The sequence below is a fragment of the Anabrus simplex genome, chromosome 6 (assembly GCF_040414725.1).
Source record: "Anabrus simplex isolate iqAnaSimp1 chromosome 6, ASM4041472v1, whole genome shotgun sequence".
Lineage (NCBI taxonomy): Eukaryota > Metazoa > Arthropoda > Insecta > Orthoptera > Tettigoniidae > Anabrus > Anabrus simplex.
This window is the reverse complement of record NC_090270.1, coordinates 176,428,219-176,446,617: the sequence shown is the minus strand read 5'-3', so window position 1 is coordinate 176,446,617 and position 18,399 is coordinate 176,428,219. Positions and strand designations below refer to the sequence as shown.

General features: G+C 39.1%; 1 protein-coding gene across 1 annotated transcript in view; it reads left to right on the top strand.

The window, feature by feature from the left end:
• LOC136875629 (inactive pancreatic lipase-related protein 1) overlaps nucleotides 1–18,399 on the top strand; it is a 104,130-nt gene that overhangs the window by 81,293 nt on the left and 4,438 nt on the right. Inside the window, exons 7-9 of the mRNA XM_067149170.2 lie at nucleotides 1,706–1,816; nucleotides 6,918–7,038; nucleotides 9,049–9,200. Of these exons, the coding sequence (XP_067005271.2) occupies nucleotides 1,706–1,816; nucleotides 6,918–7,038; nucleotides 9,049–9,200 (384 nt within the window). The remainder of the gene's footprint in view (nucleotides 1–1,705; nucleotides 1,817–6,917; nucleotides 7,039–9,048; nucleotides 9,201–18,399) is intronic.

Here is an 18,399-nt window from a genome sequence, read left to right as displayed (position 1 = left end):
TTGAGCAGTGGGGAATGTTATCTGTGGGAATCAACACACTGTGAGAATGGTCTGACATTCAGATTCTCGCACATATTCTTGTTTTCAGAAGACGAGGTGTACCTTGCACTATACGAGTTACCGTATCTTTGAAGTCAATTGCGAGGCCATTGCGGCTATTGAGTTTTGAAGAAACTGACTGGAGCGGGACTCTTATCCATGTGCCTGTAATTCAAATAACGTACCAATTGAACGTTCAAACAAATCCACAAAAGCACTACGGAGGCAGATTCGATCCGTGGATCACAACCTAGTGGAGGGGAAAGCTTCTTCCTTGCGCTTATCTTTCGTTATAGGAATGTGTCGTGTCCTAGTTTTGTGAAGCATTCTTGAAGTACTGAAAATCTATTTTCTCGGAATTGGAGTTTCGCCTTGCAGTTTGATCCTCTGAAGGTTCTCGTCATGATCTGCAGGAATATTGAAAATGGATCAAATAGGTGGAGAAACGTCAGCAATCGGTCGTTACGCTGACCACATGACACACCAAAATCTGTAGGTCATTTGGATAGGCAGCAGCCTTCTTGGAAGACCAGGACCGTTTAATAGGTTGCATGTCCAACAATATTATTTGTTACAACAGTTCGACATTTTCTAAAATGCGTTTAAGGAATTATAGAAACTTATTAACGTTTAATTGTGTCGATTGTCCTCACAATGTGACCTCACTTTTGAAGTGAGTAGAGAGATTTTCTTCCGACCTAGCAGGCAGTATATTGGAGTTGTGGGTAGTGGTCGGAATCGTCTGTTATTGTGACTTAATTGAATGCTTTCTTGGATAATAATGTATGTAGACTGGTGTGGACAGCGGGGCTCACGTGCCTGCCTCTTAACCGGAGGAACTCGGGTCGATTCCCGGCCAGACCAAGGACTTTTATCTGGATTTCAGGGCTGGTTCGAGGTCCACTCGGCCTAGGTGATTACAGTTGAGGAGCTATCCGACGGCGAGATAGCGGTCCCGTTCTAGAAAACCAAGAATAACGGCGGGATGTAGTCGTCGTGCCGACCACACAACACCTCGTAATCTGCAGGCGTACGGACGGAGCAGGGGCCGCTTGGTAGGTTATGGCCCTTAGCGGCTGTTGCTCCATGGGTTTTGATTTTAGTTTTAGTGGTGCCGATAAGAAGTGGATAAAAATCCTGAAATATAGTGTGTGATTTCAGAGACAAAGCGTTCAATGATGATTAATAATGACAGTGATTATTTCGGATAATGTTTAATAATAATAATAATAATAATAATAATAATAATAATAATAATAATAATAATAATAATAATTTGAATTTCGATAGTGGCAGAATACCGGTTTATTGATTCACAAGTGTTGACTCAAATCCGGTGGTCCTAGCGGGGTTTATGAAGCCCGGAAACAGACTATTCGTCCTACGATATCGGCATTGGTGGATGTGGCACATTTGGAATTCACCCAACAAAATTAATTAAAACTCTAATGGAATAATGATTTCTCTGCCTGCAATAGTAGTCAAAAACAGAGCGTCAAAGCATACGTTGGCAGTCTAAATGGCATTAAGTCAAATTGCTTGCCAGGATTATTATTATTATTATTATTATTATTATTATTATTATTATTATTATTATTATTATTATTATTATTATTATTATTATTATTATTATTATTATTATTATTATTATTATTTATTGTTCCAGGTGACACCGATTATTACTTAAATGGAGGCTACCAGCAACCAGGCTGCATCATTCCGAAAGATATGCCAAATATTACGTCGCTGGGAGATTTAGCCCGTATTCCCGTTGAAGGTAAGTGCTCATAATTATATACATTTTTGTTCGTGAAGTTGCTAGTACTTATGAATCAGCATTTTTGTGTGCCCGTGATGATCATTGTGTTGATATTGATCGTCGATGATTGAAGAGGAAGAGTCAGGGAAGGGGACAGGAACGGTGTGTGAAATACGAGTAAATGGGACTCCCAAAGCCTCGCCTTTCCTACGTATTCAATGTTAACTTGCTCAATTTCCGGTACGATCACCTGATAAACCACTGAAGCCAGGTGAATGATTATTTTCCTGTTGTTAGCATAACATGTAACCTAAATAAAACGTTGTATTGAAACCGAAATGATGGTAGGATTGTGTGGATTTATTTTGCAAACGCAAATGTTTTTAGTTAGACTATCTCTATACCATAGTTTACTCCTTGGCTGAATGGCCGCTGTTGAGGCTTTTCGTTCAGTGGGCCCAGGGTTTGATTCCCGGTCGGGTCGTTGATTTTAATCAAGTCTGATTAATTCTTCTGGCCCGGAGACTGGGTGTTTGTTTTTGTCCTAACAGTCTCCTCTTCATATTCAGATAACACACCACACTACCTTCTACTACAGCAATTGTGGTTACGTCCTTCCACAAAGGTTAGCCGTCAGAAAGGCCATCCGGCCGTAAACGTGTACGACACAGTCGCATCGGCGACCCCACAGGTGGGGGAAAAGAGGCAGGAGAAGCATAATAATAATAATAATAATAATAATAATAATAATAATAATAATAATAATAATAATAATAATAATAATAATAATTCTATACACTAATTTCGCCAAATAAAGTTTAAAAAAATCGACTTAAAATCGGGTGGTGTAATAGTGCTGCGATCTTGAGATACTAAACTCGCCGTGCGAGTGACGCGGCTATCAGTTCATGTAGCTCTGGACTCTGGCATGGAAGCACGTCGTTTGATGTGTTTTTGGACTTGTCTCATTTATTCTTTGCAAAAACAAAACAAAAACTTCAAATAGTAGGGAAATTTGTAAAGGGAATAAGTGGGAAAAGGACTTATTTTGTAAAATGTGGAAATATATAGATATATTCAAAATGATTGAAATACATAGAGGGGCTTGTCAGAATTTCAAATACGTCCTAAATCAAAGTCAAAAGTTTTTTCGGGAGCGTCTTAAATTTAAGATGACCGAGCTTCGTGACGTGAGTTGTGCGCCGAGCACATCTACTGCTTCACTAGCGGAAAGTAGTTTGTTTAAAATGAACAAAATAATATTTCGAACCATTACTGACTAGATCATTATTCTCACTAATCCTGTCACGCGGTACGCATTCTCCGTCAAAACTTGTGGCCAACTCGGACTCAGCAGTGTTCTTTCTTGACATAGATGTATCGTATGGCTGAGGTACCTGAACATTTGTGCCATGCAATACAAAATGTGTAACGCGATGTTACCTAGCAACCGTGTAGGCAACCGTGGATGGCCATGACTGGGAGACATGTTATCAAAGAGTACAGATGGTCGATGTAATCTTGCAGGCTGTGATGTGAAGTATTAATGGACGGCCATGACTGAGAGACATATTATCAAAGAGTGCAGATGGTCAATGTGATCATGCAGGCTGTGATGTGAAGTATTATTAGATGGCCATGACTGAGAGACATATTATCAAAGAGTGCAGATGGTCACTGTGATCTTGCAGGCTGTGATGTGAAGTATTATTAGATGGCCATGACTGAGAGACAAATGATCAAAGAGTACAGGTGGTCGATGTGATCTTGCAGACTGTGATGTGAAGTATTATTAGATGGCCATGACTGAGAGACAAATGATCAAAGAGTACAGATGATCACTGTGATCTTGCAGGCTGTGATGTGAAGTATTATTAGATGGCCACGACTGAGAGACAAATGATCAAAGAGTACAGATGGTTACTGTGATCTTGCAGGCTGTGATGTGAAGTATTAATGGACGGCCATGACTGACAGACATGTAGAAGGTGCTCTTATCAAAGAGGCCTCATCTGATCATTCCCTAGTAAACTGATTATTTTGTTTGTGGTGGTTTCATAGGCCTTGAGTCTGTTTCCCCCTTTCGTTGCACTGAATCCTACACTAGTCGACTCCAAGGTGGCTCCTGAAAACGATTCGTTAGGTTCAAATAAATTAATCCTTATCAATTTTAGTTTCATTTATCGAAAGACATATATATTATCATTTGATTTTCTCAAAGGGATAGTGTTTGTAAGAATATTGGATAAGTTACAACCAAACATGAATAAGAAGTTAGTAAGTGTATCCCTTTCAGACCGAGTACGCACAATTGTGCGGGTTCGTATTTTAGTTATCCCTGACCGTATTTGATGTTTTTTCGGCGCTACACCGGACTGCAGTGATTGTGCAGGACACGTGGCGTGTATTTCAATTGATTTTAGTATGCGCTTGACCACCAGGGCGAAGGAAGAAGAGTTTAAAAAGCACAGTTGATCGGCGAGATGGCAGGAAGCAGTAGTGCCGAAAGTAAGTATTTATTTACTGCGTTTATATTAATCTAGAAGCTTTACTGAATACTGGAATATATTCAATGAAGTGTGTACATTGGTTAGTGAACGTAAATTTTGAAGCTACACCATCGTACGTGATACAACGGGGTTTTGAATTTTGATACGCACAATTGTGTGGGTCCTGTTTTTCGGATGTTAGTTTTTATTTTGTAAAATAAACTATTAATATGTGTATTGAGGAGCATTTTAGTCAGTTCTTGACGTACAAATAAAAATTCACACCTCCAGTTTTCTTTCAGGTCTAAAAGGGGTATACGTACTTAACATTTTAAAAAAACCTTCATGAATTTCCGAGCTAAAATCACAAAGAGAAAAATGAACTTACACTTAAGGCACACAAATCACAAACCATTTTTGATCGAAATCCTCATTCAGATTGTGTTGTTTAAAGTTCTGTTTAGAGCCAAACCGCACAGTGATCCACAAGAATGAAAGCGGGAGTGGAATTGCTTACAACAACATATTTATTTTTAACGCACGTTTAGTGCATTTCATGGAATAACACTTCGAAATGTGATCTATAATATTATAAGGCGATCGAAGGAACAAATACAACAAGAAAGTTGACATTTTTTCTTCATTTAGGGCTTGGTCCCTTTAATATTAAGCCCAATCTTACGACGGGACACCTTTCCTGCCGCCAACCCTATGTGTAGGGTTGACTTCACCATAACGTGTTTTGGTAGTATGATGCATTGTATGTAATAAAACACGTGTACTCCTCCCGAGGTGGTGCAGCTCTTACTGTAGACACGCCTCCAATGGAAGCGATATACAAGTACCTTTCTAACCACATACCAGCCCTTCTACCATTCTTAAATCTCTCTCTCTCTTTTTTTTTTTTTTTGCTGGGGGCTTTACGTCGCACCGACACAGATAGGTCTTATGGCGACGATGGGATAGAAAATACCTAGGAGTTGGAAGGAAGAGGCCGTGGCCTTAATGAAGGTAAAGCCCCAGCATTTGCCTGGTGTGAAAATGGGAAACCACGGAAAACCATCTTCAGGACTGCCGATAGTGGGATTCGAACCTACTATCTCCCGGATGCAAGCTCACAGCCGCGCGCCTCTACGCGCACGGCTTTTAAATCTCTGACAGTACTGGGAATCGAACCCGAGCCCCCGAGTACGGCAGCTAATATCGCTAACTGTTAAACTACGGAGGTGGACTGTTTGTAAGTTAATATGTGTGTTATTGTAAGCACAAACACCAGGGCCTCGAGCTAGAGGAATTAACCACACGCGACTAGAATCCTTGAGGATCGAATTCAGGTCCCTCTGAACGGAAGGCAGCTTTGCAGTTATTACTATTATTATTATTATGATTATTATTATTACTATTATTATTATTATTATTATTATACCGTCCAGGGTTAGCTTTTCCCTCGGACTCCGCCAGGGATCCCACCTCTACTACCTCAAGTGTAGTATCCTGGAGCGTAAGACTTTGATTCGGGGAGATACAACTGGGGAGGATGATCAGTACCTCTTCCAGGGGGCCTAACCTGATATGCTGAACTGGGGCCAAGTGGGGGATAGGAAGATTGGAAGGGATAGACAAGGAAGAGGAGAAATGGGAGATCACGGAAAACCACTTCGAGGATTGGAGAGGTGGGAATCTAAACCCCTCGAATGAACTTAGATGTTAGGCCCCTTTAAACGACAAGCATAATCGAAGTCCCTCTTCAGTTGATCTCCCGAGGCTGAGTGGACCCAGTTCCAGTCCTCGTACCACTTTTCAAATTTCACGGCAGAGCCGGGAACCGAATCCGGACCTCTGGGGGTGGCGACTCATCACACTAACCACTATACCGTCCCGTGGTCTGGGGATAGTGAGCCTGCCTGCTAATGGGAGGGTTACATTCCTGGTTAGGTGAGGAATATTTACCTAGAGTGAGGGCTGAGTTGAGATCCACTCAGTCTACGTCATAACAACTGAGGAGCTACTTGACGGGGAGAATGCGGCCCCCGTCTAGTCAGTCAAAAATAACGGCTGAGAAGACCACATGTCACTTCGTAATCATCAGACCTTCGGGCTGAGGGCGGTCACTTGGTTGGTCAAGATCCATCAGTATATCAGCGCCATGATCGTTCGTTTTGTCTTGGTTGATTCTGTGTTGTTCTTTTCAAATGTACCATGCACATGGTTGTTGTATTCTCACAGAGCGCGACCATAGTTCACAACCTTTGTCTACATATAATTACAGTTATGGACATTTAACCATTCCGCCCCCTTCCACAGGATTTGTTTAAATTTACTTATGCTACAGGCTAAGCTTTCATTTCTCTCCCATGATCAACTCTGGTTCCCTTCGGCCCACCACCACCACCACCACCACCACCACCACCACCACCACCACCGCCGCCGCCGCCGCCGCCGCCACCACCACCACCACCACCACCACCACCACCACCACCACCACCACCACCACCACCACCACCACCACCACCACCACCAGATGGAGAATTTTAATTTTGTGGCAGAACAGGAGAGTGAATCTGAGTCTGTGATGGTGAGAAGCTGCCATGCTAACATTTTCGCTCATGTTTTTGTTTGTATGTTGGCAGTGATCAGCAATATCGTTTCTTGTCCTCATGGCCGCTCCTATGGGGTCTTCACCGCTTCTATCAAAAACTCCAACTGCACCTTCTGGGGTCATCCAGTCTCTATATTAAACGACGTCGCTGGGTGAGTCTTTGGATTTAATAAACCTTTGTTTGTAGCCGAATGTTACTTGTGTGAGGAAGGAAGTTCAGACTGAACTATTAAATTGTAGGCCTCGGCTACTTTTGGTAGCTTCTGTAGGTGAATGATACTTTATCTCAAAATCCAGAGCACCTGTCGTAATCCCAAACTCAAACAGTTACAATATCAGATCAAACTGGCCTTTGGAAATTTAAAAGTAAATGTAAAGAACGAGACAGAGTTGTGACGGTTTCTTGGTATACATTCCCGTGTACTCACTGAAGAAACGCAGTGAGATTTCTCTAGAATGGACTATACTCTGTAGTTCCTCTCACGTAAATTTGGCGCCAGGAAGGGAATCCGGCCGATAAACTGGACTTAATCCACTTTAATGTTGGTCCTCATATGATTGGAAGGAAGAACATATTCTTACAATTTAGTTCACTGCTATTGAAATTATTTTTACATAGAATCTGTTCTTAATGTTTAGTATTTCACCTATTCCTATGGTGTGGGTACGGCTCTGACTAGGAGATAGGCTAAGTTTATGGAATGTTTTGGGTAAAGAATGATTTGAGAACTGGTGAGAGAAAAAGCGGTTTGGTCTCTTGGCTAAGTTATATGTTCGTTTTTAAACTATTTTCATTAATTACAAATAGGATTTATGTAAGAAATTAATTACGTTATCTTGGAATATGGCTGTATAAATATACGACATTAATTTGGCCAGAGATTATGTGATAATGCTTGTCTTATAGGTAGATGGTGCTATGGAGGTCTCGACATTTCACCGTTTTGGATTTTGGTGAAGTAGTCGGTGTGTGGAATGCGTAATAGTACAGTGCAAAACGGAAAATAAAAATGTAAACAGACTCTGGGATGGGTTTAAAACAGTTGTTGAGGAATTGTGAAAACAGGTTTGTTCCTTTAAAGGTGGCTAGGAATGGTAGAGACCCACCTTATTATCATAGAGAAATAAGGAGACTAAGAAGGATGTGCAGATTAGAAAGCAATAGAGTTATAAATGGCTATGGAAGTAAGAAGAAATTGAAGGAACTTACTAGGAAACTGAATCTAGCAAAGAAGGCAGCTAAGGATAACATGATGGCAAGCTTAATTGGCAGTCATGCTAATTTTAGTGAAAAATAGAAGGGTGTGTATAGGTACTTTAAGGCAGAAACAGGTTCCAAGAAGGACATTCCAGGAATAATTAATGAACAAGGGGAGTGTGTATGTGAGGATATTCAAAAGGCAGAAGTATTCAGTCAGCACTATGTACAGATTGTTGGTTACAAGGATAATATCCAGATAGGGGAGGTGACTAATGCTAAATAAATATTAAAATTTACATATGACAACAATGATATTTACAATAAGGTACTAAATTTGAGAACTATAAATAAGATACTAAATTTGAGAACTAGAAAAGTGGCTGGAATTGATAAGATTTCTGGGGATATACCAAAGACAATGGATTGGGATATAGTACCATATCTGAAGTACTTATTTGATTATTGTTTGTAGGAAGGAGCTATACTAAATGGATGGAGAGTTGCTATATAGCCCCTGTGTATAAAGGAAAGGATAAAGCTGAAAATTACAGGCCAGTAAGTTGGACATGCGTTGCGTGTAAGCTTTGGGAATGCATTCTTTCTGATTATATTAGACATGTTTGCGAAATTAATAATTGGTTTGATAGAAGATAGTTTGGGTTTAGGAAAGGTTATTCCACTGAAGCTTAATTTGGGGCAAATATTCGTTTATAGAGAGGGGAGTTAGGGATTGGAATAACGTATCAAGGGTGATGTTCAATAAGTTTCCAGTTTCCTTGAAATCATTTACGAAAAGGCTAGGAAAACAGCAGATTGGGAATCTGCCACCTGGGTGACTGCCCTAAATGCAGATCAGTACTTATTTATTGATTGATTGATTGATTGATTGATTGATTGATTGATTGATTGATTGATTGATTGTAATTATTGCTATTTTCAACATTATTTTCTTGTGTTCCAGGCTGGTGAGTCGCGGATATCTCCACAGATTCCTGACACCTTCTAACGAAGACTGCACAGTGAAGCTGTGTTCCCCACTTGGTCTGGACTCCATAAACTATCCTGCACGCGGAACATTCAACGTAGCCACCACCAGCGATGAGCCCTTCTGTAGTACGTACTGATAAATTATAGATGTGTTTCCATCACTCTCGAGTTTGTAATAACCGTCAATTGGACTCGAGCCCGTTAGTTACATTCTCGAGCCACACCGAGGCAGACAATAATCAACATAATGTAGAGTCAGTCATTGAGACCTTGACCATATTGTGATAGTGGGAGCATTATTCTATTTTTGCCCTCATTATATCTTTGTATATGAGTTTACAAACGGCTGACAACAGCGGATGATGTTTCTGAAAGTTTTTATTGTTAGCGGTTTAACGCCACCGTAACTCGTACAAATTTTCGGTGACGTTGTATAGGAAATAGTTGAGACTGAGCAGGTAGCAGCCGTAGCCTTAATCAAGGCACAATCTCGGAATAAAATGGAAAACCATGGAAATTCTTTTTCAGGACTACCGATGGAGGGTAAAATCCTATCGAATTCATACTCAAAGCTACGTAATTCGTACCTCGAAGATACCTCGCTAGGTGGGAAACGTTGACATATCTGTAATTTTATTAATGGCACTTCGAAATTTTAGTTTTGAGTTGCTATTGCAGGACTGGTGGAGACCTTGTAAAGCAGACTCTCCGACGAGGGCGGGCGGCATCTGCCATGTATAGGGAACCGCGTGTTTTTGCAGTGGAGGGTACTGTGTGGAGATGAGAAGAATGCAAGAATGAGGAATGTGGTCTGCAAGCACGAACTTCCTGTTCTGCCTAGACAGATCGGCTCTTATCTGCTCGTATCTGCTACACGAAAACATTGACTCACACTTTGCAGTTTGCTGGATTACAACTGACAAGAGTGAAGAGCTACTAGTAGACGATAATATAAAGTCGCCTGGGTAGTAGCGAAGTTACTATGGTAACCATTGCGTCACGGGCTCTGCTGGTGAAAACCCCTTCGCCCCGTGCCTCACTGGGCATGTGCATTCTTCTGATCTCCCAACAATAGTGTCTATGTGGTGTGTGAGTGCAGGAATGTTGGGGACTGCGAAACGCCATGTCACTTGGATTACGATAGATTGCTGTTGATGATAACATTTGCTCTGTAACGTGCTGGAAACTACGAACGCGGAGTTGTCGCATTTAAACACCCTCACAAAGCACATAATACTACTAGAGATGAGCTTAACAGATATTTCAGAATATCGTTGTCAGGTGTATCTGTGACACAAACATATCTGTGACTTTTATCTGTTATTCAGTCACAGGAAGCACGAGCATGTGATTATCGTCACGGGTCACAGTTAGAGATAAGCTTAAATAATATTTAAGAATACCTGTGATACAAAAATATCTTACTTTTTCTGTTATTCAGTCACAGGAAGTACGAGCATGTGATTATCGTCACGGTCACTCTTTGGTCACGGGCGGCCAGTATGGAAATACTTCTAGTTGAAATAATGACAATGTCGGGCAGTAGTTTTCGGAAGATTCGGGGCATTAGAAGTGAGAAAAATAATATTCACATTTGTAATTTGAAGTTTTAATAATGCATAGGGAAAAAGTGGTTGCACAATAAATTAACAAGCGGAATGTGATTACCCGTGCCGTGTTTCCGGGATACCAATTGTTTACAGTACTTCTTATTCTTTTCCTACCGCTTTTTCTCACACCTGTGCGTTCGCAGGTGCGATCTGCGTCGCACATGTGGCTTTGGTCCTGTTTTAGGGCCGGATGCCCTTCCTGACGCCAACCCTATATGGAGGGATGTAGTCACTGTTGCGTGTTTCTCTGGTAGTGTGGTATGTTGTCTGAAAATGATGAGGAGAGTGTTGGGACGGATACATAAACCCAGTCCCCGAGCCAGAAGAATTAATCAGAAGCGATTAAAATCCCCGTCCCGGCCTGGAATCGAACCCGAGACCATCTGAACCGAAGGCGAGTACGCTGACCGTTCAGCCAACAGTTTGTACATTTACAGTACTACACCCTTCCCCTAATGCAAGTAAAGGATTGGTATAAGTTCCCGTCAGGTCCTCAGGGAAAGATATTAACATCGTCCTTAAAATATAATAATATTATTGCAGGTTCCATTGAAGAGTAAAAGCATGTGCATTAAAATATTATCACAGCGAACAAAAACCATAAGTGAATACGCAGAAGTATTAATAGATATAATATTTAAATTATTTCTTTTGTTGTACTATGCACATTTTTGCGCACTTCCAATCTATATATATAAAATAAGAGTTTTGTCTGTACATTGCTCAGAATTTGGAAAGAATGGTATTTCTGTATCGGCCATGTCCACAGTAACAAGGAAATGGAATTTTTACTGTTTCGTAATTTCTGTCTGTCTGTCTGTCTGTCTGTCTGTCTGTCTGTCTGTCTGTATGTATATATGTACACGCATCACTAGAAAACGGCTGAAGAGAATTTAATAAAAATCGGTATGCAAAGTCGGAGAATAAGTCGCTACAATCTAGGCTATAAATAATTTTATTCACGCTGATTGAAATGGTAGTTTAGGGGAAGGTCTAAAATTTAATTTTCAAATATTTATGTTATTAGTGGTTGTATCTTAATGAAAATTAGTATGCAAAGTTGGGAAATAAGTCGCTACAATCTAGGCTATAATAATTTTATTCACGTTGATTGAAATGGTAGTTTAGGGGAAGGGCTAAAATTTAATTTTCAAATATTTATGTTATTAGTGGTTCTATCTTAATGAAAATTAGTATGCAAAGTTGGGAAATAAGTCGCTACAATCTAGGCTATAAATAATTTTGTTCACGCTGAGTGAAATAGTAGTTTAGGGGAAGGTCAAAAATTTATTCCTTAAATATTCACGTTATTAGTGGTCAAATCTCATTGAAAATTCGTATGCAAAGTCGGAGAATGAGCCACTAAAATCTAGGCTATACATAATTTTATTCACGCTCAGTGAAATGGTAGTTTGGGGGAAGCCCTAAAATTTAATTCTCAAATATTTATATTATTAGTGGTCGTATCGATAAATACTACATAACGAAAGTTATATAGAATTAAAATTCCGACTAATTATGTCTTATACATTTTTACCGTACCGGCTATGATAACACAGATATTCATGAATTAGTATTTTTGTTGCTAAGTCCATATCAACTCCGAGCCACGAGAAAATGGGTTAACAGAATTTAATGAAAATCAGTATATAGAGACGGGGAATAAGAAACTACAGTCTAAGCTATAAACAATTTTATTCAAACTGGATTGAATGTAGTTTAGGGGAAGGCGCCTAAAATTTAATTTTTAAATACCTATGTTATTGGTCCTATCGAAAAGTACTACATAACACAAGTTACAGAGAATACAGTTTCCGATCATGTATATTTTATTCAGTTTTACTGTACCGACTATGATAAGAGTGGTATTTCAAAGTATGAAGAAAACTAACTGTGAAGGCCTACAATATCGAAAGCGCATAACATTGGTGAACAATAACATTACATTGACCCTTGTTTGTGGCGGGGTTCTTTGTCTCTTATGCTGCCTCTCAACTCCGATAGATGGGATTACTGCTGCGTACCGAGTATAATAGCCTGACAACACTGACGGAAAATAGCCTGGGAGTTAGAAAACTTTCTTCTTTAGCATGCCATTCCTCTGGTTTATACATTTTCTGATACAGCTGGTACGTAACACACTGGTTCATCATAGTATTCCAGCTGTTCGATCCCCACTATGATGCACTGTTTTGTATGAGCAATGTGCATACTTACGGCAGAAGCTCATTTTAGTAGTAGTAGTAGTAGTAGTAGTAGTAGTAGTAGTAGTAGTAGTAGTATGGCCTAGTCTAGAATAACAATTTAGGCCTATTTCAAATTATAGCACCACAATTCACTAAATGACTCAAAATTCAACCCTGAAAAGAGCCGTTACTCAAGCTTCTTCCTCTTGACTTTTATTAAATTCTACATTCATTTTATTCCAAATTAGCACTGAAGAGTGGGTTTCTCCTCTGGCTTGGAGGAGAAATTTGGCTCCAATTCAGATAGATTTTTCCGCTGCCAGTGTATTAAATTGATATTTACCGACTCATCGTGTAGTTCTAGGAAACAGATTAGTAAAAGAGCATGGTTTTTGCCCTGGGAGTCTCCACTATTCGACCTCTTCCCCGCCTAAAAGAAGACGAAGTGTGTTCACGGATCACGGCTGTCTGCGGCTTGGTCATCCCAGCTCTGGAACTTTGGACTGTAATATCGGGAGCTTAGACCTGTTCGTTAAAAGTGAGAAAATGTGTGGTTTCTGATTTGATCGCGTATTTCATATGAAAGCATTGCTTTTAACTGCGCCATTCCTACTGACGTCATTGTAATGTTTGTTCATTTCAGTTGGGAAAACCAGTAAGACAGTCTTCCTGAGGATGTAAAAAGGCAGGTGGAGAGTGAGTGTCTACCATTAAATTGAAAGCTTTCCAACCTGATTGTGATTGATGGTATGCAAGCGGTATGCATTACAGTGAAAATTCCCTAACTCAGTCTTTATATGAGAAAATATGTTTGGTGATATCGCCGTCGCGTTTCTTGGGTAACGTTAAGAGCTTTGCAATTTAATACCTTCTTGCTCACAACGTGTACACTACCTAACCTAGAATCATGTTGAAAGCAGTCTTCTCGGTACAGGCCATGAAGGCCCTGGGAGGGGTGGAAGGTAAAGGTTTCCACTATCCGTAACCTCGGCACTTGATGGGGTAGAATGGTTAGCTCACGTCCGACTGCCTTTAACCTGGTACTCATTTTTGGTGTAGGCTGAGTGAATCTCAGGGTCATATGCACCTCCGGAAGTGGAAATCTCATTTCTTAAATTTTACGACTTCCTGACGGGGATTCTAACCCACGTCCTTCCGGGAGAACCGAGCACGCCTTTACCTCCTCGGCCAGGCAGCCCCCTAGAATTCTGTATACAATGTAAAATTCCGTAGCGAAGCACGGGTACATCAGCTAGTATATATTGTCCCCGACGTAGTCAGTCAGCGAACACGAGACAGCCCAGGGGTGCTCAGTTCGATGGCTGTAGGCTTATAAAAATAAATGAATGTGGCAGGATTAACATAGGGTTCATCGAATAAGCATGTTCAAGGTATAGAACAGATGTGACACTTTTATTTAATTAAATGAAATATTAACCATCCTGAAGTCTGTGATTATGACTATGATCACTACTTTATGTAATTCAATATGGCTCTTGATGTAACAAACCTAAATGCAAACAAATGGGATGGTACACGGCAGTTGTTCTCCCTAATATTCTAACAGAGTATTTTACATTGTTAATTTTCTTTATCGTCTTTAAAATCATTAAATTATTTATTTAAAGTTGAATCAAAAATTGTTATTCAGAAAAATGAGGTCTGGGCCAAGCCTTCATCGACAATCTGGAAAAAATGCATAATTGTAAGAACGAGTATAATAAAGAAATATCCAAGATTCAATAAGTTAACAGTTATAGCAAAAATAAAATTTTCATTCGTTATATTAACAATTTTGTAGTTATAAAATGAAAAGTTGAATGTGCCTTGGTTTTCTCTAAGTTAATCCGAGACGTCGGATGTACCTGTTCACGTCGTCTCACATCTCTTTTCGTGAGAATTAATACTGAACTTTAAGCATCTGATCAATAATTGAACAAAATAAAACGCCTTCTGAGCTTACGAGCATACATAAATGGAGAGAATATCATCCATGTGGAAATCACATCCACTATCCATCGATAATATCAAAGTGTCACACATTATCAGAACAAAACACATAGAAAATAATTCTCTAACTACTAGCAAATTACTACATCTACAGCTAACTACGGAAATGATCAAGAAGACTGTGATTACCAAGAAGAAAATATCTACACTATTTACATGTCGACGAGTGTCGATCAACTACATCCCTCTCCTGTTAACCGATTTATTACGTTTCAACAAGATCGAGTTACCTCATGAGAGCGAAAAATTGCATTCACGAATGAACTTGCATAGTCACGAATCAAATATTATTGAGATATTTAATCGAAGATCTGTCCTTCAGACCTAAGGCCTTCGCGAACATTCACCTGTACCTTCAACTTGAAATTATTGAGAAAAATTGGGATATTCCTACGAATTAAGAAGTACATCGATTAACATGGACTTTCATTTTCTTCATCTGAAGACACAAATATTAGACTACACTGCATTCGTCTCGCATAATCCATATTCACCTTACAACCTAATCAACATCAGGCTTAATAACATTACGACATTAACATGTGAAAAGCTCAGTTTCACGAAGATTCATATCATGCGCAATTATTCCATATACTTTACACGTACAGTATACCACAATGACGACTCTAACTTGTCGCATCCTGATCTCAAATATGTGTAGCCACGAAATATCAGGACCTACCATCGTCCTACAAATACATAATATCCACTTAAATGTGTCTCGGTGATTAATTACTCCAATTAATTATCACATGCTCCAATGCACATATTCTCATTAAATTCATACATAGAATTCAGACTTAATATCCCGATGACACGTTATCTCAAACACGAGGTACAAGTAGAAGTTCCATTACAAGGAAAATATTGAAAATACTGACAAAATATCCAATCATTAAATCCATCGGACATAAATTAACTCATATTCGTGACGAAATTCACTCAATAAGCAAATATGGTGTCGATAACACATGGATAACTCTTTCAGAACCCTCGCTGTCAAATTCATGGCCACATGGTCAGTAAACAATCGCATGTGTTAATTTTACGACATATCCGAGCAAAATATACAACCATAAAATATGTCAAAATAGATTACTAAGAAGAAAGAAAGAATAGAACAAAACTACATAGAACAGATATAAATGAGACGTAATCGACTTAACTTAAGGAGATATCTTCACGTCTGGAAGTCTGGATTCTCAATCAGCCATGCTAGGATGAAAGAATCTGCATCCCGACGCCGCCGACGGTGGTCGATGGTTTAGAACTTCATGGTGAAGCACTGGTAATCCATAATGCGACGTTCCGTCCTCTTCTGAAAATGATCACGTTCAGGTCTTCCACGTTCACTCGTGAGAAAGCTGAAACTTACACAAAGTGCTTTAGAATAAACTCCAAACATACACGTAACTGTATTTTGGAAATGACACGTACTTAAGGGATTAATATCTGCACATTCGACGTCTGATCACAACACTGTTCTACGTTGTAGACAGTTATCAGAAGGGTACAGCACAGGAGTGAAGCCACTGTTCCTGACGACAGTATTCACGATGTTCTACGTTGAAAAGGACTCTGAGTTACTGAAGATGATAGTTCGGGAACACGTCAGTATGTGAGAGTGAGTACTCTTATCACATGACTTAAATATCGTGTCTGGTGCTCATGCACGGAAGTAAAGTCAATTTAGGTACTAAATTCTTCTACCGTATGAATACATAATTTTATCACCATTTTAGCCAAAAGGTCGTGTAAATTAGTTCAAAAATTTTAGTTTTTAATTTATATCCTCTGAATGTGCTATTATTTATCCAGTTTATTTTAATTTAATCCTTGAGCATTCCGTAATTATGCATGTCACGCCACCAAAGATATAAATATTTCATTCATATCGTTCCTCGCAATTACAAGTGACACGCGCTAGCATCTTTTTTCTCTCGCCAACCTTCATTTTTTTTTATTTTGTTAGTCGACCGGCCGCCCTCTTCACGTAAAAAAACTTGTTCTCGTCCTCGCCCAAGGTCGCGCACACCCCATCTCGCCGACAAGCGAACACAAGCCACACACCAACACCTGTCCAGTCAGATGTGACATATTCACGGTCACAATATATTAAAATATTATTCTACTCCCAAACTCTACCAATGCATTCCATCATTCCTTATATCACATCAATAATTCCTGTCATTAATAGTTATATTACCTTACAGCTACATATCATTACCTACATTTCATAATAAAAACTCAGAAATAATACTTACACTAATTTATTAGCATGGCAACTTTAGATAAAATAAAACTGAAATACTTCTTGTAGAGAAACGAAAATGGGTATATGATAATTAACCATTTTATATAGAGTGATTCTTGCTGTCAACATAGATGTATTCTGTATTCTTACATTCATTATTTGCCATTTATTGCTTCACTGAATTAATAAAATCCACCATTTCGCCTTCCTAACGTATGATGCAGTACAAGCAACGAAAAACTAAAGTTTTACCTTGTCAATAACACGAATAATAACATTTAATGTTCCAGAACTGCTTAATTAATTTGATAATTGGTCATGGGGTCATTTTTTATAAGGTCATTTTCTTTTTTTTGTTGGGATATGGAGGATTCTTCACATTTGGGGCTTCGTATTCACCTTACGACATACGAGATAATCAACAAGTTTCCTCACTGTGGCTTTAAACTGTTACCACACTCTAAAATATTATTATAATTAGAAATATTAACTAGACATTGTTATATTAATTACCTCACGACAGTGGAAATCATATATATAATCAATAAGTGCCTTTCATAAAATAATATATCGATATTAACTCTGCAATTGTGCCACTCATTCATATATGTGCTACTATTAATGATGAATAACCTCATTTCATCTACCGCTCTGCCAGTACTTCGACGTAATTCAATTCCTCAATCTACTGTTTATTTGGGAGACATTCACTCTCCGTAGGGCGATAATTCTTAATGTCCCTACATCTACACCAATAAGTATCTGAAACTCAATAACTATCCATAATCTTTCACGTTATATCACCAATCGATATTAAATCAGCTGCACTGTAACTCTATGTTCACATCAACATGACCTAACCTTATAGCCTTCCTATATATATATATTCTCATTTCGCTTCCTTTAAATAACATCTTTGTTACGGTTCGATACTCCCTCGACGATCTATTCTTCTTAATAAACACGTATTCCCAATATGATCCATTTCTTCGTATAATAAAGTTATTACGGCCATGTCTGTCGTTTGGTTTACTCAAAAACTAGATTATACTCTGCAATTCATGTATACTCTTCGCATTTCCCCCAATTCATAGCTAAATAAACTTTCCGTGTAGATTGGTACGTTAAAATCGATATACACACTTCACCTATGTTGACAATAACCTATTATTTCATTTTGAGTATATCTGTTACTTAAATTGGCACACACTCGCGGTTAAATGCTTAAGATCTACCGCTGACATTCACAATTTGGCACATATAAT